This window comes from Rhinolophus sinicus, linkage group LG02 (assembly GCF_036562045.2).
Source record: "Rhinolophus sinicus isolate RSC01 linkage group LG02, ASM3656204v1, whole genome shotgun sequence".
Classification (NCBI taxonomy): domain Eukaryota; kingdom Metazoa; phylum Chordata; class Mammalia; order Chiroptera; family Rhinolophidae; genus Rhinolophus; species Rhinolophus sinicus.
The window spans coordinates 50,278,130-50,301,280 of NC_133752.1; the positions used below are offsets into that span (position 1 = coordinate 50,278,130).

The following is a 23,151-nucleotide window of genomic DNA, read 5'->3' on the forward strand; positions in this document are numbered from 1 at the left end:
CTGGGCAATGTTCTTGCTCTCAAGGCTGGGTCAGTGGGTGGCTGCCTTCAGAAATGTTTATTTCCTCTCGACACTGCAAGATCCAAGGTGGCAGAGGGAGGAGGGATGGAGAGGAAGAGCTCATCAAAGGAAAGAGTCTAGGTGGCAAGTTGGCAAGTGAATGTATCACCTCTTACGATGAATATCACCACAAGAAAATGTCTCTGCTCACTAAAAATCACCAGTTCAGCTAGATTTTCTCATTTCAGTCAGTATTTAGGACAGCTTCTTTTGCACCTAAACCATCAATTATTCACATGTGGCAAGTGACTATCTGTAAATTATTGCCACACTCCTTCTCAAGTCCCACTTCTTCAAATGAACATTACCTGTCCTTTGCCACCTTTCTATGATGCAGTATCATGTAATAACAAAAGCACAGACTTCGTTGGTGGCTGTCTTAGGGTTGCTTCCTGGATCTGCCACTAGCCTGCTATGTGGTATTGGACAATCTTTTTGATTCTCAGTGGTCCCACCTTTAAAATAATGCAGAGCTGTAACGACAATCAAATCAGGTGACATGAGTAGAAAAGAGTAACAACTAACCATTAAATTCTTCATATAAAAATAACAAAATAAAACACTGCTCTAAGTGCTTAAAATGCACAAATTTACTTACTCCTCAAAACAATCATGGTAAGCCTGATTCTAGATAGCTCTCATGGCTTTCATCCCTGGCGTTAGTGCTGTGATTATGTTACACTGTGCAGCCAAAGGGACTTTGAAGATATAATTAAGGTGACTAATCAGTTCACCTTAAGCTAGGTAGATTATCCAGGTGGGCCTGGATATTACACTTATATAATCACACGAACCCCTTAAAAGCAAGAAGTTTCTCTCTGGCTGTTGGCAAAAGAGGAGGTCAGAGAGGTTGGAAGCATGAGAAGGACTCAGTGCAGTTGCTGCTTTGAAGATGGAGCGAGGGGGTCACATGAGAAGGAGCCTGGGCAACTTCTAGGTGCAGAGGCTAGTCCTCAGCTGACAACCAACGAGGAAACTAGGGCCTCAGATCTACAGCTGCAAGGATCCTGCCAACAACCTGAATGAGCTTGGAAGGGGATTCTTCCCTGAGCCTCCAGATCAGAACCTAGTTGGCTGTTATCTTGGCTTCAGCCTTGTGAGTCCATAAGCAGAGAACCCAGGTGAACCCACCCAGACTTCTAACACACAGAACTGTGAGATAATAAATGAATGTTGCTTCAAGATGCTAAGTTGTGACAGCAATAGAAAATGAATACAAGCCACATATAGTAGCTTCCTTTATTATTATGTGCACTTTGCAAATGAGGAAACTGAAGCACAGAGAAGTGAAGTCACTTGCCTTTAAGAAGTGGGATTTAAATCGAGGTAGTCTGTCCCCAGAGCCCATGCTCTAACCTAGGGATACAATGCCGGAGACATTTGTAGGTACTCATTGCGTATTAGTTTCCTTTCCCTTTTTAGTGAGGTCCAGAGGGCACCGAGCAGCCACTTTTTTAGATTTTGCTGCTGAGGGTTATCTGGTGCTGTGGCAGGGGGTTCTGGATAAAGATAGCATACTGGGAACATTAGTTTTCCTCATGCGAGGAGGTCTTTACATATTATCACAAACCTAAATATTTCATAGCCTAGAATGCAAAAGATAATACCAGACATTTCAAAGAAACTTGGGTTTTGATAATCTCTTCACTGCAAAAAATCCTTGACTGAAAAAAGTTTGAAAAGCACTGAACTGATACATTCAAACTAATTTAACACCCTTCATTCCCAATTTATTCTCTAAATTCATAGTGAGTTTGCTGTACCAGCTAGAATTCTGAACAGAATCAGGAAATCTGGACCCGACTATTCATCACCATCTATCCAACCATCATCCATCTTCTATTCATTCAGTCAAACAAGCATTTATAGAATGCTCCTATATGCCTCGAGTGTCTCTAATACAATCTGACTTGATGAAGTATTATGAACTTTTCCAGTTCTGTTTCCTTGCCTATGAAATAAGATGATTTGACAAAACGTTCTCTAGGGTCTCTGTCACCAATCTAATGCTTCCAGAGTTTTTTGTATGGGCCGACCTCTGGATTTGACAAGGTAGGGCACTGTTTCTCAATTCCAGCTTGGTACTGCCTGCATCAGAATCTCTTGGGGTGCCTTACAGAAAAGCAGATCTGGTTTTAAACAAGCTCTCTAGGACTTCGGCTTTTAAACAAGCTATCCAGGTTATTCTCATGCACACTAAAGTTTGAGATGCACAACTATAGGGATGCAGCATAAATATATACCATAGGTCTTGTGTCCCAGAAGTACCTCCCTTATTGAAACACAAGCCTTACAGGTTCGGAAAGAACAACAGGGCTACGCTGGTCTGTATCAGTCTCCTGGCCACACCCATCCTCCCCCACCACAGCCAAGGCCAGGGAGGGAGCTGTGACAGTGCTTATGGAGCACACCTGGCCTAGCCCCTGTGCCTACAAAGTCACCTTGCCCCTTCTGGGGCTCACCTGTGCCTACCCTTTTCAATAACAGGGGTTAATGTGAGAACAGAAGTGGGAGTTCTTCCTCCCTAGCTTCAGGAGCCTTTTCCCTTCGAAAGGGAGGGTGGCGCTGGTGCAGGCTGGTGGGGGAGCCCCTCTGGGCAGCTGGCACCTTGCAGCAGTAACTCGCCTGGATTAGGCAGCGGCCCGAGGCAGCACCTTTCCCACCTCCATCAGCACCGAGCAGGGGAAACTGGGTGAGTGGGTCAGCCCCACCGGCCGGCAGGAACAGACCCGCCCCCGCCTTCGCTTGCCCATCTCCCGCTGAACATAAGGCCTCGGCTCCGACCGAGCGGTGTCGCTGGAGTGTCGGTGCCCAGGGTTGGGCCGGCCTGTTCCTGCGCCCCGGCGCTCTGCCCGCCCGCTGCCCTTGCCCCAGCACGGCCGTCAGTCCTGCGGCGCCGTTGGCCCTCCCACCACCCCCTCGGCGGGGCCCTTCCCTTACTATGGTAATAGTGACATTCAGCGCGAAAGGCTAGCGCTGACGGCGGCGCGGCGGCTCCCGCAGCGCGGGAGGCTTGGTCGGCGGACGGGGCTGCGCGCACCTCGCACCCCAGAGCTGCGGTGCCAGGCAGCAGGCGTGCTCACGCCGCCGCCCTCGGCCCGGCTGCTGCCGGGCAGCCCCCTGTCACCCTCGCGCTGGCCCGTGAGCCGAGGGCAAGACCTCGCGGCTCGGGCTCCTACGCGGGGAAAGGACCGATCCAGCGCTTCTGGAGGGACCCCGCCTCACTACTCGTATATGGCAAAGTTTCTCGCCGAGCTCCTGGGCTGCACATTGCCGAGCAAGGGCGCCTCTCCCATGTTTGAGGTAGGTGGAGGGTGTGTCCCCGCAGCGACGGCTGTCGGCGGGCATCCCCTGACCGGGGCCCTGGGGGTCCCCAGGAATTGACAAGCGTGCAGTCTCGCTTGCCTGGTTTCCACCTGGATGTCTGGGGTGGGGCAGGGAGAGGATGGCGAGAACAGAAGCCTGCATTCCTGCGTCCCTGAACCTCATTGAATCTGTTTTTTTCTTTTTCTTCCCTAGTTGACAGGCGAGCACATTTTCTGTCAATCTGGATGAGGTTTTAGAGTTGATCTTTCCCTAAAATGCCAGGAATGTCTGAAAATGAGCAGTCTCTTGCGGTCCCTCTCTGTTGCCTACTCTGTTCCTTCCTTTTCTCTTTTAATCTGAAAACATAACAATAAAATCATTAGGTCAGAAGGTTTCTACCTTTCTGCCTCCTCCAACTACTGCCCTCTCCTAACCTCCAGCACACCGCAAACTCAAGAAGTTTAACTCATTTCTTCTGTGAGTGAGACACGTTGGGGATGAGAAGGGTTAAAGTAGGATTTGACAAATCAGGTGAACAAGTCACAGTTCTGAAGGGGCCTTCTAATTGCTCACGTCTGCACGAGATGGCAGTGATCTGATGTAAGCATCTTGGCAAGCAGTTGTTTATGAGAAGGCTGACTTGCTGTCCTCTTGGGGGCAATGGTGGCATCAACTTTTAAAGTAGGAAATCTATATTGGTCAGTCAGTAGGGACAGCTTTACACTATGCACAGTCCCTCCTTTACCTCTACAGTGTGAACTGTGTTTTGTCTCTGCCCACGGCTCTTCTCCAGTAGGCTGCCTGATACTATAGTGAGGCCTGGACCAGAGGGTTTTGGCCGCAGCCCTGGCCAGCTTACCCAGTGCTGCAGTGTGTGCTTGCACAGCACTCACTCAGTCCAGGGCCTGACACCTTTCCCTGCCAGCCACAGGGCTACTCCAGGAGCCGCCCCAGCCCTGTCTGTCTGCAGTTTCCCCACTGGCCAGAGAGAGCAGAACTTGGTCTCTTCTCTCCTGGGTGCAGGATCTTGTCCTTCTGTAAAGCAGCTCTTGAGGATTCAAACTCTTAGTCTCTTCCCTGACTGCTTGGGAGTCTCTCCTCACCTTTGGTAACTGTAGGTGTTCTTACCTTCTGAGATCCTATGGTCATATTCCTTTGATTTTTGGAGCTCAGATTGCTCAACCCATAATCTCTGCTATGTGACAAATTGGTTTTTAAGCAGGGAGATCCCCATAGGAGGTGATGAAGAGGAGCTGGGAAAACAAGAACAGACTGGGAGAAACCAGACTGAAATGCCTGAGCACATGGTAGCCTGGAATCTAAAAAATAATGAGGAGCCGGAAAAGCAAAGTTTTCCAGGCCTGCAGCTAAAATTAGCTGTCTCCTTTGGTGTGTAACATCTCTGCCCCTTTGCTTCTCCGTAATGTAAATATTAGGCAGCATTTGGGAGGTCATTCCAGACACCTGAGGTACTTCTTTATAATTGTTTTTCTCTCTGTCTTACTCTTCACTTGTATTTGGATTTATGTTCTTAAATGACCAAGACCCATGCCAAGTGGTTTTGGTTGTATGCACTGCCTTTTGGTTGTATATTTCTGATTGTTTTATCTTCCAGTTAATAGACAGCCCACCTTTGTTTCTTAGAATGATTAGCTCTCAATCATTGCTTGTTGGAAGGAGCCTTAAACACTAGTCAGAGACATATTTAGACAACTAAGAAAATGAGTGGCTGTTTCGTCTTTGAAGAGCTCCAGGGAAAGGGAATTCCCTCAGTCCTTGGTAGCTCTATCTTGCTTTGTGTTATTTTCTAGGCATCTAGAGGCAGTAGTTGCTGTAGCATTTGCTCTCTCCTTTCTACAAATGATTGATACAGTGTTAACTCAAACATTCAAAAACATTCCGCCAAGGTATCACTTTTAATCAGTGTTGCTGGAGAAGTTAAGTGGTCTTCCCTTTCCTACTTAAGGGGGAAAATCTGCACCCAAAGAGGTGAATAATTGAGTCAGGAATGTGTTTTGAGGATGTTTTCTTCTCAGGTAAGAACCCCTTTAAAACACTCTCACTCATAAATGAAGAGGCAGTTGCTGAGCTTTCTACATCTGAGGGAGAGAAATGTGCAGGAAAGATATTCTTAAACCTTTCTAAACATTCATTTCCTAAAAGTGAAAGTGCTAGGATGCAAGAAATTTTAGGCAGCTTTTCATTTCCACCAAATGCTCTAATTCTAACTTTGGAGGTTACCTTTAGTTTCAGGAAGGTCAAGGGAAGAGAGGAATGTTTCATAATGATTGGCCTTTGGTTTCATTTTGGTTAGGAGTGGCCAAGAATGCAGTTTCTTCCTACATAGGCCAATTAGATTTGCACCAAGGAGCTTCTCCCCGAAAGAGTATTGAATCCTGACAGGACGACTTGTGTGTTTGCAGTTGTCCGACAAGGGAGAATGGGTGATAGCATGTGGAAAACACAGGGCAAAAAGTCACTGGTTGAAAACCAATTCCAACCGGTGCCTTGCTGTATCATCTTCAGAGGCTAAGGACAGAGGGTGTGCATTTCAAATGAGTGTCTTCATGATCATTTTGTTAAACTTTCCTTTCCTTTTTCTTAGTAAAGTACTTAAGTTTACAAACCAAGTCCTTGAGAAACAATTTTGAAATTTCAGGAAAAACAAATATGAAGTTTACCGTAACCATGGCAGTGCCTGAGCACTGGGCTAGATTTTTGGAATAATGTGTGGGCCACACCAAGGCAGAGCTCCTGCAGAAAGTGGGCTTGTTGTGGATGCTGACAGCTACAAAGGCAGGACATTCTAAGCACACAGATTCATGGTTTAAGACCAAGCAGGTCGTACTTATATGTGTCCTTTGAGCTTGGGCGGATGGTTGTGTGGCCCTGGCATCCATTCCTTCCCCCTTTAAGCTCTGATATATTATGAACCTGGCCCCACTTCCAGCCTCAGTGTTGTTTTACACTATGTCTTGGTGAGAGTGATATAAGTCTCCTGTCACTCCAGGACAGGAAGTGGCAGGAGAATTATATTGTCAGAGGCGATTGCTTTTTGTTCTTCCAGGCCCCTCTTCTCTTAGTCCACAAACCTGCATTTTTAATACTGCCATCCTTCGTCATCTAACCTGGTGGGGTAAGTTTCAGGAGTCATATCCATTGGGCAGAACACGCCTGGTTCTGTAGAAAAGGGATGTTCAATCCATGCCAGTGTTCATGGATGTGGTCTGTAGAATTGTCACACCTCATGTATATTCTACTCATTTCCGCATTCTGTGTCCCATCTCTACCAGTATTGCTGCCTAACTGTAACTATAGCTTAATTTTAATTTATATGTAATAACTATCATTTATTGCCTACTCTGGGTTAGGCATTGTTCGAAGGGCATAATATACATGACCTTAACTGTCCTCCCAGTAGCTCTAAGACATAAATGTTAACAACCATGTTTTATAGATGAGAAAATTAAGGGTTAGAGAGTTTTAAGTAATTTGCTTAAGGTCATTCCAGTAATGTGTGCTAGAGTGAGGGTCTCAGAGTTCATCTACCTCTCTCAACTATGGTTACTTGGTATTTTGTTTTTTTTGTTTTGTTATATTTGTTTTCTGCCCCAACTTCACTCCTCGGTACATTCTTTCCCTTTGAAAATAGGGAAGGGAAACCCCACTATTTGACATTTTCTTTTATTCTTTCACCCTCACTATATTACCACCGGAATGGTGTGAGTACCGTACTCCCGGGAATGTTCAATCAAAGGCTGATTGAACTCAGAGGAATTGTCAAGGGAAAGATTCAAGTTCAGTTGCCATGACTCTTTACAGAGAACGTCCGTTTGCAGAGCATTTCCTATATGGTGTCCTGTTTTGTTCCCCAGTCACATTATGAGGTAAGTCATGTTTTCATCCCTGTTTTAGAAGCAAGGAAGCCAAGGCTTAGAGTCATTACACGAGTTGTCCAAGGTCACTCACTTACTAAGGGTCTGATCTGGGAGATAAATCCTGGACTCTGATTCCACAGTGCTTCGCTAGCCAGATACATTGGCTTACCTGATCTTTTCCTGGCCTCTGATCTCTGTCTCATCCATTCTGTCTTTTGGACTATTGCCAAAGCCATCTCCCTTAATAGCCCAACTTAACACAGTACACATTTATACACCTCACATTCTTTGGTGGTTCACTGTTGCATGCGGATTCAGCAGGTATGCAATTCCTCTTGACAGTGCTGTCGCTGCCTAATTTTCTTGTCCAGTCTTTCCTTCTTTCTACTATATTCCTAGTATTCCAGCAATTACTCCCATTTCTTGATCATGTGCTCTCACCTCCAAGCTGTTCCTCTGCCTAATATTCTATTGATGTTCAGCTCCAATCTCACCTCCAGATCCATGCCCTCGGACGACAACTAGCCCACTGAATATTATTTGCGTTTGTTTCTATATGAGACTGTGGACAACTTTCTCTTATGACTTCTCTATGCTTCCATTTTCTGTCCTCAGTGGGGATAATAGTGCCAAATACAGAGCAGTTAATGCCTAGAATGAACTTAGACTAGTGCTCAGTACATGGTTACTGCTGAGGCCCTTTCCTGTGTGTCTCTGACCTCTTCTGCCTCAAGAAGTAAGTATGCTTTCCTTCTACACCACCTAGCGCTGTATTTTATACCTAGCACAGTAGTTTTGCATCAAACAGATGTCTGATGGATGGAGTTGATATTCCAACCCTGATGGTTCATTATTTTATTTGCCTCTAGATTATTTGTTATCTGAAATTTGTGTTTTTCACTTGCTAAATCTGGCTGTCCTATCTTCTATCTTACCTTCCTCCTGTTCCCTCAGAAACCAGCTCCTAGAGTCCAGTTCCATTCAGCTGTGAAAGCCTTGTCTCCATCCTTCCCTCTTTCTAGCCCCTAATGTGTCAGAAATCCTGTCCCAGGCCACAGGAGCCACCTACAGGGAATTGCAGCTGGACCACTGTCTGTCCCCACTGCCTCACTGGTATGGAAATGCTCGAGTGAGCAAGCTTCCCACTTCAAGTGCAGGGCTGTGACTGAGAGAGGCATATTACTGGCCTCCTATTTATTCATTCTTTATGTGTTCACCAGCTCATTGAATTGTTCATTCATTTAACAAATGTTATTAAGCACTGGCTTAGAGCTAGGAGCCCCATGGAAGCCTTGCTAAGAAACATTCAAACTATTTTGACCCACAGTAAGAAATATATTTTACATTGCAACCCTGAATCCACATAGCTACTTATACCCATATAACACTGAAATAAAGTTTCAAGAATAACACTTTTCTTTATCATAGAGGATGTATTCCAATCTTTGCAATTCCGTTCTTTCCTTTCCATTCCATTTCTTCCATTCTGTGGAAGAATTAAATGGGGGGAAAGACCCATTGAATTGATTTCGTGAGTTGTGACTCAATTTGAAAAGCACTGCCATATAGGATGGTAAGATTCTCTTTTAACAGACCAATTTGTATTACCTCACTATCCCAGTACTATACTTCCACCTTGTAATAGTATACATTAGGAGATTTTTGTGCTCTATCTTGGGAAGTCAATCACCATGCATAACATTATTTTTAGGTCGAAAATATTTTCAGGGTTTCAAACAACTAACTTACCAAATAACTTTTGATACATGTCCTCCCTCTAAATTGGGTAAAAGGTTTGGTTGTTATCTGAACGTGTTTTATGACATGGTTTTTTATTTTGGACACTGTTCTCAAATTTCAATGTATTTCTCTCTTTGCATCCACTAATAACACATGTGCTCCACCGGTTGAATTGGCCCCCTGGGCTACATTTTATGGATCTTTCCAGTTTTATATTTTAATTGGCCCTATCCCTTGTCTTGTGATGGAAGTTATACTTTCAAGCAGTTTTTCTCCCTCTAATTTTCCTGATAAAGATCTTGATTTTATCCATTACAATGAGCTCCTTTGTCTGTTTAAATGAATCTTACTACACACTTTCATCTCATCATTCTGATAGGCTTCAAGCATCTAAAGAATGAACCATGTGGTCAGGCTGTTTTGAAGGCAGATAACTTGGACGCATATGGCTGTATCTTCAGTGATTGGATATTGGTGGATGATCATAAGAGAGAAGTTGACTTTGAGAATAATAGCTCCTGTTGCCACAGCTGGGCTTTCTGTGGGGGCCATTTGAATTATAAGCTAATGGATGCTGAGTTTGTCTTGTAAATTCACAATTCAGTTTGTTTGAGGGCCAACTGAATGACTCTACCACATCTGAGCCATTGTATATACACTGTCAACTCTATTTCCCTTTGTGTTAGCTGCTTTTAAACTCTGTGTGTGGTCCTAAATGCACGCATTTCATTTATAGGAATATTTGGTCCCATTATGATTACATCTCTCTAATGGCTTCTTGCTGAGAAACTGTTACATGATTTTTTTCCTTTTTATATTTTGATAAGAAAAGGCTGGTGTTTTCTATCTGTCAAATGGCTAGTGCTGGCTGCATGTCATAGGGAGCAGGGATAGGAGCTTAACTCTTTGATTTATTTCCTTTTGCTTAGTTCTTTTCAATTTGTAACAGTGTTTTTGTATATTGTGAATTTCTTTACTTTGCAAATCTTTGATGAAATACATTTGGTCCAGTAGTCACGTTTATATTAGAAAAGTTGTACCTACTTAGAGTTACCTATGAAAGCAGCCCATAAATAAAAAGACAACTTTTATTTATCTGAATTTTGTGAACATAGGACTGTGCCTTCTACCTTTGGAGAGTCTTAAATATATTCTAGGCCTATTTCTCCAAATACCTATAATATATTACAGTATTTTATGTCCCTTTCAAACTTCTACATTTTTTCAAACCAAAATGGGGGACTCATCACCCTCCCTGCAACCACCTGGAACCCACTTCTTTCCAACTCTATCATCAGCCAAAGCACCACACGTCTTCTTTTGACCTAGTAGCACCGCGGTGCTTTCTTTCTTTCCTTTTTCCTTCATGAACAACCTGTCTGTGACTCCTGCAGATTCTGTTTTGGTTTTGTACTTTTCTTTTTTTATCCCTACTAGTCTTTATCCACTGGTCTGACAAACATTTATTGAGTTTACTGACCAAGGGGCAGTAAGGTCTGTAGGAATTTCACAATAGGACACTAATTGGTTCACTTCCCTGCGGTCCCCCTCCTCTCCATTTGTCCTGAATCTGCTGCAGTATATATACCACAACGCCTTTTCATCGTCACTTTCCTACAGAAGAGTCTCCCTGACTTTCTACTTCCAAAGGCTCACATCTCTAAATTCTGCATAAGTTATTTCTAAGGTTTTCTCTGAGGGTCTCCCGGTGCCTAGCCAACTTTGCTTCTTGCCATTGATTTTTTTCCGTTGATCCTTACATGTCAAATGCAAATTCTTGCCCCTGTGTCTTTGTTGTTTATGCTACTCGTCTATCCTATAATATGATGACCTATCCTTATTCTTTCCATTTTTCCTAACTAAACACTACCTAACCTTCAGGGCCATAGTGAAAACCCACCCAGCCTTTTCGGAAACTCTCCTCAAAGCCACAGCAGAGACTAAGAGTACAGAGGCTGGAGAATCAGGTATTTGGCTTCAAATCCTGGCTCTCCCACTTCTTAGCTGTGTGACCTTGAATAAATTATTTCTTTGTGTCTCATTTTTATTTTCTGTAAAATTAGTATAATAACAGTAGCTACCTCATTGAGTTGTTATGAGGATTAAATAAGAATTCAAATAAAATACTTAGCATGGAATGTGGCATGCAGTAATTGACAAATAATATATAATAATATTATTGTTATTGTTGTTATTATTATATACTTTCACCTTGATCCCAATAACCCTGACTTTTCTCTCTTCTCTGAGTATCTTAGAAATACCTTATACTTTCCTGAATTCGCCACAGTGTGAAGCACAACGTTAGGTACTCAATCAATACTTATTAATTTTGAATACATGCCATATGCTGTTTTAGCAAAATCTGGGAACCAATTTATTTCTGGATATATTTAATTGTATTTCATGGAACTGTGACAGCCTCTGTCCTTTAGTGACTTTCCCTTAATCTATGGGACATATATTGATGCTAACTTAGGCTACAGTCGTAAAAACGATGATAATGTACTTTTACATACAACTCTGGCAGAGGCAGTACTCGAAAAATGTGCCAATTATAAATGCCATTTCAATGAAATTTAACTTTAGATTGCAATGTAATTAAACAGAGTTTTTTTTTCTTTCTAATTTTTCATTTGGTTTGCAAACATGTATCCTCAAAGCAAGTCAAATGAAGCAAATTCATGTCATAAGTCAAAATGTGACTGGTCAGACCTTTGTGTTCCATGCTGTCGGTAGAGAATTCCAGCTGGATGTCAGCCAGATTATTCCAAAATTAATTTACTCTGAAGAACACTTACCCGGTGGGCTTCCTTATTATATTTCCAGTGGGAAAGAGGGAGTAATGATGCCCTGCTTCTCTGGAAACTCTGTTGGACGGCCTGAAAGCCTGGGAATTTACTTTCATGGAGATTATTTGAACTTGGCTGGAAGTCAAGTGAGGGTGCCTACAGAGAGACAGAAAACTGAAGAGCAGCAGTGTTATGAATTGCAAAGCACCTGCACCAGGGGTCTTAAGATCTGAATTCTGAGCCTGGCCGAATCCTCACTGGCTGAATGCTACTGAAGGAAATCACCTTACCTCTGTGAGTGTCAATTTTCATAGCTCTAAAATGAAAGTATCAATATTCGATTTGCTTTACTCACAGAAATGCTGTGAGGTTCTGTTGTGGTAATAAACATGAAAGTCCTTTATAAAATGTCAAGCCTTACACAAATGTGAGTTGCCATTACCGATGCTGGAGTGAAGAGGACAGAAATGTAAGGTGCACACTTGGCATCCTGGGCCTGCAGGAGCCTGCTGGCGGACGGACTGTTGGGGATGGCATGAATGTGTAGAATAGAAATGCTTCTATTTGAAAGGTAACAGAAGGAAATATAAAACAGTCATAATTTACAACTAGAGCTTTAGCCCCTGTGCCATAACCCCTGGAATCTATTTTTAGAGATTTACTTAGGGAATAAAGCACTTAAAAACTAAACTAGAATTAGGTATATGAATGAAATTCTATCACCATGGGGAGGTGGAGGTAGGGTAGGCATGCAGGTATCAGCGACTGAAGGCAAATTGCAAGGAGGGTCTGCTGGGTCAGACTCAGAAAGCGGGTCTGAGAGGCTAGGATTGTAGATTGTGAAAACATATAGTGGCCATTGTTTGAACTCCCTCCTTTTCCCCTCTGTTCCCCTGAGCCTAGCCACCCTGTGCTAGAGAAAAGAGCTTGATGTATGATGACTGATGCAGATTTGCCATGGGGCCATTTCAGAGAGCAGAACTCAGGGGAGGGAGCCTTTTCAATGCATGGGGAGCAGTAATGTCCTGGCAGAGCAGTCATGGGTAGTTTGCTGCAGGAGCAGTACAAGCACACGGGTAACCTGGAGCCAGCACGATGTCGTGGTTGCTCTGACTGGTTCATGCGCTCACATGATATAAGTTTCCCCAGAGGACGCCAGCTGACCAAAGCAAGGAGAGATCCTTGGAAGAGAATCTGATGTCCTCAGGGTGGGGGTGGGTTAGATGGCTATACAATTTGGGTATAAGTGATAAGATGACTTCATCGATAACCACATTTGGGTACATAAAATGTGTTCATATAATCTTGTCCATTTTCTTCTTTTCTGTTTTACTCTTGAATCAGTGTGCAATCTAACCCACCAAGCCTTTTTTTTTGTTTGTTTTTGGTGTTTTTTTTTGGCCCAACAAGCTTGCTCTTGATGTTCATTTTAACCAAATTTCATACACATTAAAATGTGTTGTTGTGTCTGTGAGGAGCAAGTGGGGTAGTATGGGAGAGGTCAGATGGACATACAGAGCCACACACAGACAGAAAGACATACAGACACACAGTGACTCGCTCCTGGAAGGACCATAATGATCAGACCACCACATCATGGTCAGTGCTTAAAATGAGTCCAGAAATATCACTGATTTTATTTATCAACTTTGCTCCAAAATCTTACATGTGTTTGTATATGTGAAGCCAAGTGCATGGGACACTTCTCAGGGGTTAACAAATTGAGCTCACTTCCTTTCCTTGCCCTCCTCCAGCTTAGGGAGGTCCTTTCTAAGAGTCTGTAACATAGCTGTGTGCGATTTTCAGTTTTTCATCTCATTCTGCAAATAGAAACTGATTTCATTTTTTTTTTGTCATGTATAAAGAAATAGTGCATCTGATTTCACAGGCCAGAAATAAATGATTGGCAAGCATCCAGCCAGGCCCTGGGGAAGCCCCTAAAATTATCCTCTACCTTATGGACTGTCCAGATTGTATGTGTCGCTGGGGAAGATGCGGGAAGGAAAGTGGGATTTGGGAAATAAAATTTTCTTAGGCCCAGATGCTATGAATAAGTCAGAGGGCTGGATGTGTACCCTGACGCCTACTGTGATTTTTAGGGGTTCATTTGCTCGGTGCCAGGTTTGGCTGTCCAAGCAGCTGGGCAGACCCTCTGGGGTTTCTAGTTAATGCCCCTCCCTCACTCTGCATGTTGTATGAACTTCCGTTACATGTGAATTATGCCTAGATAAATAGAGGGACTTCTCTTGGCTTACCTTGCATTGCATCTTTGGTTTGGGATTGCTGTGGGTTACAGTGACTCACACATATGCCCTCACTTAGCAGAGTTGATGAATAATAGACAATAATAACAGTTCTTTAGAATTTACCAAAATACCTTACATACAGAATTTTATTAGAAATCAAGAAACAGTATGGGGTTATTTTACTCTATTTACAGATGAAAAAACTAAGGAACAGGGAATGAAAAATATTAGCTATTAGAAAACAGCTTGGGTCTAAAATTGTCCAATGGCCTTGGCAGATAATAAAAATAATTTATCACCTTTTTCTACATATATGTCTTCCTCCTTAATAGAATTAAGAAGATAGCACTATAAAAACTCCATCAACAGAAATCAACAATATGAAATTCTTTGGAAATTGTAAAGTGGTACAATAAAAGGGAAGTTATCTTACCTCAAATGCAGTTTGGAACAACAATGCAGGGTGTACCTAAATAGTATAAAATAGTATTACTATTTAAATGAAATATCCCATCCTTAAGATCCTTCCTGTTTCTGGCCTTGCAGATGAACATGGGAACAGCCTTGATGCTCTGTTTTCATAGGGATTTCCAAGCCCTTCTTTGTTCCACAAAATTAGCGTAAATCCCACCTGCCATCTCTCACCATTGCCATCTCTTCCTTTGAGTTTCTTATATCACTAGATAAAGAGCTCCCAAGCTGTGCACTATAGAAAACGCATAGATTTTTCTCTCTAGACCAAGCGCTCCTAAGATACAGCACGTTGGGGTGATTGCACAGGATTGTGTTATGAGGTCTCCTGTCCTGCTGGTGGCCGAGAGTATTATCAGTAGAAGAGAATAAGCGACACATTTCGTGGCATGGTGCTTTATCAATGTTGAAGCACCTTGACTGGATCCTCTTCAGCGGCTTTTGAAGCATCATCCTCCCCATTTGACAGATTTGGAAGCTGGAGTTCAGAGAGAGAAAGCGAATGTCCCAAGATAACCACAACCAACAAGTGATGGAGCTAGGACTGCAGCTCTAGGTCTTCTGTTCCCAAGTTCCCTCACACTTTGCAGGGCAAGCTGGCTGCTAACTGTGATGCCCTCACCAATGTAAGGAAGCAGTTGAGTCTCATACATTAGTTATCTCTATAGGGACTCACTCCACCATCACCAAACCCAAGACATAGCACTTCCCACTCCCTGTATCTTTGGTGATGTTAAAGTCTGCCCTTTAATGATTATCTTCTAAAGTTTAAATTACATCTCTACTCTGTCACTTGTCACTTATTATTTGTGTGACCATAGGCAAATTACTAAACTTTGCAGATCTTCAGCATCTTCATCTGTAACATGAGGGGAGGGTGGTTATTATGAGGATGAAATGAGAAAACACGTGTAAAGTGTTAAGCGTTTTGCTGGTATCTAGTTAACATTAGATATAACATTTCTTCTTTTCGTTTCACTTTTCACTTGATTTACATTTAGCCTGATTTTTCCTGCATTAATGTTTTTAGAGTGAGGTGGGCATTAAATGGACATGTGATAGCAGTGGAAAAGGCCTAAGAGAAAGCACCTACTATATACTTGGTCGCTGGCCCACATGAAAATGAACCTAGATGCCATAGCACTAGTGCTGATAAAAGATTGGTCTGCTTATTTTTTATGGGTAAATAAATCAGTGTTTACTCTTTTTCTAAAGTCTCTTGCCTAATGCATACTGCGCTGTGCTCACTACTCATTGAATAAGTATTTAATCCCAATCATGTGTCCTATTCCTGTGTTTGGTGCTGGAAAGATTACAAAAGGAACAACACGCAGTTTCTGCCCCAAGTTTACTTGAAGAGGCTTGATTTCTAAGCACAAAAACAGAGGACTATTCAGAGCAGAGGTCTGGTAGGAAACCACTATTCCTATTCTAGGGAAAAGATTTCACCGGCTAACTCTTTTGTCTAAGATGCTTCCAAGCACTGTGACAACCATTTAAAATATTTTCCAAAAGAAGGAGTTGATTTCAGGAGAAATTCTGTTTTTCCAGATTGATGCTATAAAAAGGCAGAATAAGTTATCATTTGTGGAAAGCTGACACTTTCCAAGACACAAGCAATGATTAAAAATGGTGAAAAGGTGGGATTATGTTTGAGGTCACATCCGATGTAAAACCTTTTGAAAACTATGCCTCTTTATTGGACTTTCTGATTTTGTTTTGTAGTGCTTTAGGCAAGTTACATTCCTCATATGTAAAATGCTCTAAATAAAGATATCTCACTGGGCTTTCATGCAGATTGCATGAAATATGATGAGAAAGCACTTAGCATAGTGGCTGGTACATGGCAACAAGTATCCAATTAGCAATATGTTTTTTCCTACATTGATGAATATACTCCTCGCCTTTTCTAGACTTGAGGTTTAATTTAAGTCCTGCTTTGAAGCGCCTACTCCTGTTATCCACTTTTATTTTGCTGTCCCCTGGGCATGTCAATGTTTCAGCAGCTCAGTGTGGCTTTATATGCATAACCCATCAACATGTTAATAATACTGGGCTCCGCGTTTCTGGTTTGCTGGAGCTACTTAATCAGACAAATCACTGTGGCTCTTTTTGTGCAACTCGTTGATGTCCAAAGTGACTAATTAGAGAGAGGGAGTAAAGAAAATCAATCTTTACTAACATTGACATTTCTTCCCATTTAAGCAATTTACATTCCTTGTGAAAACCTGTTGAGATCTAAACTTCTCCCAGATGACTACAGTAGAGGGTTCTAATAAGTTCCTAGTGTTAGAATAAAGAGTATTGGAACATTAAATAGTCAGAATTTGGAAGGGATCCAGTACATTTCAGGAACTCACTGAACAAGTAGTTTGTATGCATGATACCACTAAAGAAAGTACAACTCTGAGAATCTAGCCTGCTTAGAGGGAAGAGGATTGTGTTAGATATTTCCCTTTGTACCTCCTCCAGTTCTTGCTCTTTCTCTACTCTGTACTCTAGGAAGCCAACCTATATGAAATATATCTATGCTGACGGTCCCATGGCCTCAGCTTCTAACTGGGTTTGGTCAATTAGGAGCACTGGTGAGAGACTGGAGGGAGTGGAGATTGTGAGAACAAGACGTTTATCACTCCAATTCCCTATTTGCAAGGTCACTATAAACTGGCTGTGTCCCTTTGCCTGAGATCACAGCTCTTATAAAGTCAAGTGGTCCTCTCCACACAGCCTGTCTCTAGCTTCCTGTGACTTTCGCTTCTTCTACTACTTTAGTGGGGGTAATGGGGCATGTTACTAATCCCAAGATATTGTACCATGCTTGTGGTTTTTCTGATACCCTTCTTGTAGCTTTGTAAATATTTACAAACCTTTCTTAATTACCCAATTTGAATATGTTACCTGTTTCCTACCAGAACTGGAATGATAGAGGAGCAATAGCAACTTCTTCATGAAAGATCAAAGTGACCATCTGAATTATTGGTTTGTAAAAAGTTCTGTCAATTCATAAAAATGCTGTGTGCCTCATTACATATTCAGGTAAAAGGGCATGAATTCACAAGAAGGGTATGTAACGATGTAACTTGTGTTGGTTGTGATTTGTGGTTACATGGAATGTCATTGGGGTCAAATGAGGGTATTATTAGCACATCAATAAATGCCAACATCTTAAAAGAGTAGTCTACAGAGATGGAGTAGGATGCTGAATGCACTTCAGCTCAACTTTTTGATTTGCAGGTGACGAATCTGAATCGGCAACAAGTTAGATGAGTTGCCCAAAGTTAGACGATTAGTATTTGGCAAAGCTGCGTCTTGAACCACAAAAGTGACTGACTCTAAGGCGAGTGCTTGTTTTAGTACATTGAATTGTGGAAAACAGTTAAATTTAGTTTCCATAAAACAAAATACATGGATTTGACTTTAATTGGTCAGCTTGCAATGAGCTAGAAATGTGCTTGAGAGTGGTGTTGTGGGTTTTGATTTGTTTTTAAACAGAAAATTAAATACAAGTGAGGAATTTCACTTTACAATAATTCATCTGTTGCATCAGCCTAGCCAAATAGAACAATGTTATGAAGATGTTCATACTATAGGAAATGAACCTTAGAATTTGTTTATTCATAAGGAAAGTTTTTGCTGTATAGAACTATTAGTTTTATAAAATATGATTTATACTTGGGCTGAGTGATGAATTAATTATACGAGTGCTCAGAAAACAATCCTAATCCCTGAATATATTTCATTATTAAAAGAGTTTTTGGGGAACTGATCTGTTCTCACTGTTTCATACCAGACATATACTTGATTTTCTATTGTGTATGTGGTGTGTACCCTGAGAATGGGAGTAGTTGTTACATGGAAGGTGTCACTGTTTCTGTCCTTAAGATAATGATGGCCTAATGCAAGGTATATGGGATAGAGATTATATCCAACTTGGAAAATAGACAGGATAAAATTTTCTGCTTAAGTCAACTATTAGGAGGACCTACAAGATAAACCCTTCAATTAAAGTGTAAGCCCCTGAAGTCGAGGGTGAAAACTTACATTTCTTTTATAGTCTCTTCTACCTCTTTGTATGGTAGACAGGGAAAATAATAATTACTTAGTAAATATTTGACAAATAAATAAATGAACTCACAATAGATGTTCTTATAGTATTTCAGGAATAAGAAAGGGTGTTTGGTCTAATCTGTTGTTTTATCCAGTTTGTGGTTGCTGGGCTAGATGGCTCACACATTGGGAATATTACTTTGCTATACATTGTGTGTGAGTGTGGTGACAATTATTTTTTCTATTTAGGTTTGCATGTAGAAAAATTGGGTTGTCAATTCAATATTATCTTTTTAATAAATTAAAAAGTGAAACAGTTTAGTGAAATCGATAACAGGATGATTTAAATCAATGTTACTATGAAACATCATCAATTTTCTTGTACATAAAACCTTGAAAGTTAGTAAGTATAAGCTGTTTATTGGCTTCAGTTTTTGTGCTTTGATACTGATCCATAAAAGCAGTGATGCACACCGGCTAGATGTGTTAGTTTTCCTGGCACTTTTATAATGCACTAAGGTGCTCTTTGCTCTAATTCTGCTTTCCTGGAAAATGCTGTACATTACTACATTACATGCATATTTTAGAATTTGGGACTATTAGTTTTTCTTCTGTGTATGCAAATGTATGCCATTCTCTTTAAAATGTCATAAAATGGGTCCTTGTTTTCTAAATACCAAAACTGGCTTAATCATCTTTTGAATGGTGGAGTTTTCAGAAAAACAGATCCGTTGAAAAGATAATCGTTAACTATATGCTGACTAAGATGTAAAAATTATATTTTTATAGTGACATTTCCTTCATATAGAAAGTTACACCATAATCCTCTAGGACATGTACTCAATGCTCCTTTATTACCTATCCCATCAAAGTAGTTATTTTCCTCATTGGATCCCAAGGTGGAGGAGTACAATCTGACTGGTTTCCGGACTCAGAATGGGCCATAACTGTGAGTGGGTAGAGTCTCTGTGTGCATACATCTGTTGCCTTTTCCTTCTTTCTTTCAAAATAGTAGGACCAGGGAAAACTTCCACTTGTGAAAAGCTACAGCTACTTGTTTTTTATTTTTATTTTTGTGTTTTCTCTATTTCCCTTCTAAATTGTGAGAGTAGAAAGCTGTTCCTCAGAAGAGGTTCCACAAGCTTTCTTACCATCTCAAGATTCATTCTCTTCATTCCACACTGCAAAAAATGTGGAGTTACTGTCCTAGCTAGAAGTTGAATATTATTACACAGTGGATAGAACTATGTTTATGTCTTCACTATTATTTGCCCAGAACATAGCAATGTTTCCCAAATAGCAGGCTTGTAGGATTAACACATGAATGAATAAATGCATAAAATCACACCATACCTTTTCACAGACCTTTCTCTTCCCCTATGACGAGGTAAACTTGGAAAGCATGGTATTCCACAGGTGTACATACTTAACGGATATAAGATACTTTTTTTTTTTTTGATGGACTCCTTTTACCTGCCTTGAAGGCTTGAGGATTTGACTTTCATATTAACCTGACTACATTTGCTTTCAAATATTGAGAGTGGATAGGAAGAGATGTTAGCACCACTTAATATGATTTGCCCCTCGTTGGGGAAGGCACAGGACCCTAAAATATTTTAGGATGACATTGATTGTAAATTCTAAAATATATTATGATAGCAATTTTAAAGTTGTTTAAATTGATTAAAATATTTATATGTGACTGCCATTTTTAGTTGATATAGTTGAAAAGTTCATTCTTTTCAAGTTACTAGTATAATTTAATTGAAGAACCACAGTAGAAGCATAAATTTAATGTACTTCTTCACTTTTGGTAATTTTTTGTGTGTTCATATACATATTTTGAAGTATTTTTTGTATAAATCTTCAATCATTGTTAATTGGAACATTCACATGATATAGAGATTTTTCTTTACAAGGCAAATTGTTATATTCCAAGATGTTCACCATGCAGAAAAGTGGTTATAAAAAAATGAAAATGGAAGGTCTCATTACTATAAACACCAGATTAACTTGAAAGACTAGAACTATCTGTGGATATTTTGTATGACCACTTAAAAACCACTATTGGCTTTTCTACTGGTGTCCTTTTCCTACTTGCAACTGTCCATGGTGCTGAAAGCATGCTGTCAAAATGATGGCGACATGAGAAATCTTTAGATTAATCCCCCCATTTTTAATGAAGAATTGTGGAGAGCTGAACTCATTTACCTAATTTGATACAGTTTGCACTGTCTGATCAGGACAAGTATGCATGTGTTTTTCCCATTATACCAGGCTGGCAAGCCTGGCTTAAAACCTAGAGGACTCCTAGTAGAGTTAAATGAACAGAACTCTAGGGTTCAATTTGAAAAAAAACAAAACACTTTCTGTATTATGAGTCTTAATAAACCATTTGGATACAGAAGAATATATAGAGTTTTTTTTCCTTGTTGGATACACTGATGAAATTTCATCAGCTTGTAATAATCCTATTGGTGAGGGCTTTAAATCCTGTTTTTTTGTTTTGTTTTTTTAACATTCTGAATCATTTCTTGCCTTTGAGTCTTTTGAAATCCTTCTCAAAATTCTCACTGACTTTGGAGTACTTTCCAAAGATGAACAACTACCTCATTATCTTAGGGCTAACTATTTAAATTCAGTATCCACTCATGGTTTTAAAAAAATATTTGGGAAAGGTAGGAAGATTTAGAAGACCAAATCTTGAGACTACTAGGTAAAAGTTCTGAGATAAAATATGAGCCACCCTTATAAATTATGCTTAGAAGAGTTTTATTTGGTAAGACTTTATTTCTCTTCCCTGAGATGCTGCTTAGTATATTCTTGCACATTGGATTGCTGATTTTATTTTCCCTATGATTTTTTTGTCTTGGTTTGACTGTCTTTCAGAAACATTTGAAATCTGTTTTGGTACGTCCTTTGGAAAAGTTAATAAGACTACTTATATTTTCTTTAGAATATGGGGGAAAATTTTTAGAATAACTTGTATGTATCTATAGGGAACATAGCAAAAATCACCCCTTAAATCTATGCATTCATTTTATTATGTAAGTGTGTACTATTTGCTCATAACTGTACTAGGAAAAATTAACTTATGACATTGTCCTAGCTTACCCTTCTTATCTTGTTAGTTTAAAAATGAACACTCATTATTTTAAAAAAGCTTTATTGGAGCACGCTTGGCATATAATAATTTGCTGTGAAAGTGTACAGTTGCTGTAAGGTATACCACTTGATAGGTTTTGACATATGCATACATATGTGAAATTATAATCACGATAATGAACATATACAGCACTCCCACAAGCTTTCTTGTGCCCCGTTATAATCTCTCCACCTATCCCACACCTCTACCCTCAGGCAACTGCAGACTTGTCTTCTGTCCTTAGGGGTTAGTTTGCATTTTCCAGAATTTTATATCAGTGGAGCCACACAGTTTGTACTAATTTTTCTGAGGTTTTATCTTGTTTCTGGGTTCCTTTGTTTCTTAATTTTCTTTTACTTTGTGTTGGTTTCTGTGCATTAAATAAAACAGCTATCTCTCTGAATATTGAAGGAATGGCCTCATGTAGGAGATGAATGTTATCATTTAACCCTGCCCTACTTCTTGGTTGTCTCTCAAACCTTTGTGATTGTCCAAGCAGCCTACTATTAATATGTTCTTAGTGGCTCCCCAGTAGTTGAGAGTGTTCCAAGACTAGTCAGTGTTCCGAAGGGGAGGATTTCAGTCAGCACCTACATGCAGGCTGAATAGAAGCTAGACCCTCCAGCAGCAGCTTTTAAAGTTTGCAAATATACTCTTTCAGGGAAAAACTGGGAGATGGGTATTTCTGTCTTCTCTCTCTGCAATGAGTTTGTACCCTATTTTTTGGTTTGCTTCTTTCTCTCATGATTTTGTAATTAATCCATTTTATTGGTGTATAGTCATTCTTTATTTTTCTGAGTATTTTATTATATGGACATGCCATAGCTGGTTTATTTATTCACCTGTTGATGGACATTTGGATTGTTTTACAGTTTTTGGCTCTTACAAATAAAATTGCCATGTATATTGATGTACAAGCAGACATATACTTTCATTTCTCTTGGGCAATACCTGGAAGTAGAATGGCTGGATCATATGATATTGTATGTTTATTGTCCAAGAAATTGCCAGTGTTTTCCAAAGTGGTTGGCCCATGTTTACATTTCCATTAGTAGTGTATAACTGTTCCAGTTTCTCCACATCCTGATTAGAACATGGTATAGTCAGCTTTTTAAATTTTAGCCATTCTAATAGGTGTGTAGAGGTATCTTATTGTGGCTTTAATTTATAGTTCCCTGATGACCAAGGATGGTGAACAGCCAATCATGGACTTATTTTCCATCCATATATCTCCTTTGGTGAAGTATCCAAATCATTGCCCATTTTGACTTTTTTTTTTTTAATTGAGATTTGAGAGTTCCTTATTTGTTCTGGATACAAGTACTTTATAAGATAGATAAATGATTTACAAGTGTTTTCTCCCAGTCTGTGGCTTGTCTTTTCATCTTCCTAACAGTGTCTTTTGGAATTTTTATGAATTTCAATTTATCCTTTTTCCTTTTATTGATCCTACATTTGATGTCATA

At 40.4% G+C, this 23,151-nt stretch overlaps 1 protein-coding gene across 3 annotated transcripts in view; it reads left to right on the plus strand.

The window, feature by feature from the left end:
• Positions 1-2,632: 2,632 nt before the first annotated feature.
• Positions 2,633-23,151, plus strand: part of RASGEF1B (RasGEF domain family member 1B) — a 531,937-nt gene continuing 511,418 nt past the window's right edge. Inside the window, exon 1 of one of the 3 annotated variants that reach the window (XM_074324368.1) lies at positions 2,633-3,363. In XM_074324368.1, the coding sequence (XP_074180469.1) occupies positions 3,295-3,363 (69 nt within the window). In that variant the 5' untranslated portion in view covers positions 2,633-3,294. The remainder of the gene's footprint in view (positions 3,364-23,151) is intronic. The other 2 variants (XM_074324372.1, XM_074324371.1) reach the window with 2 other exon arrangements.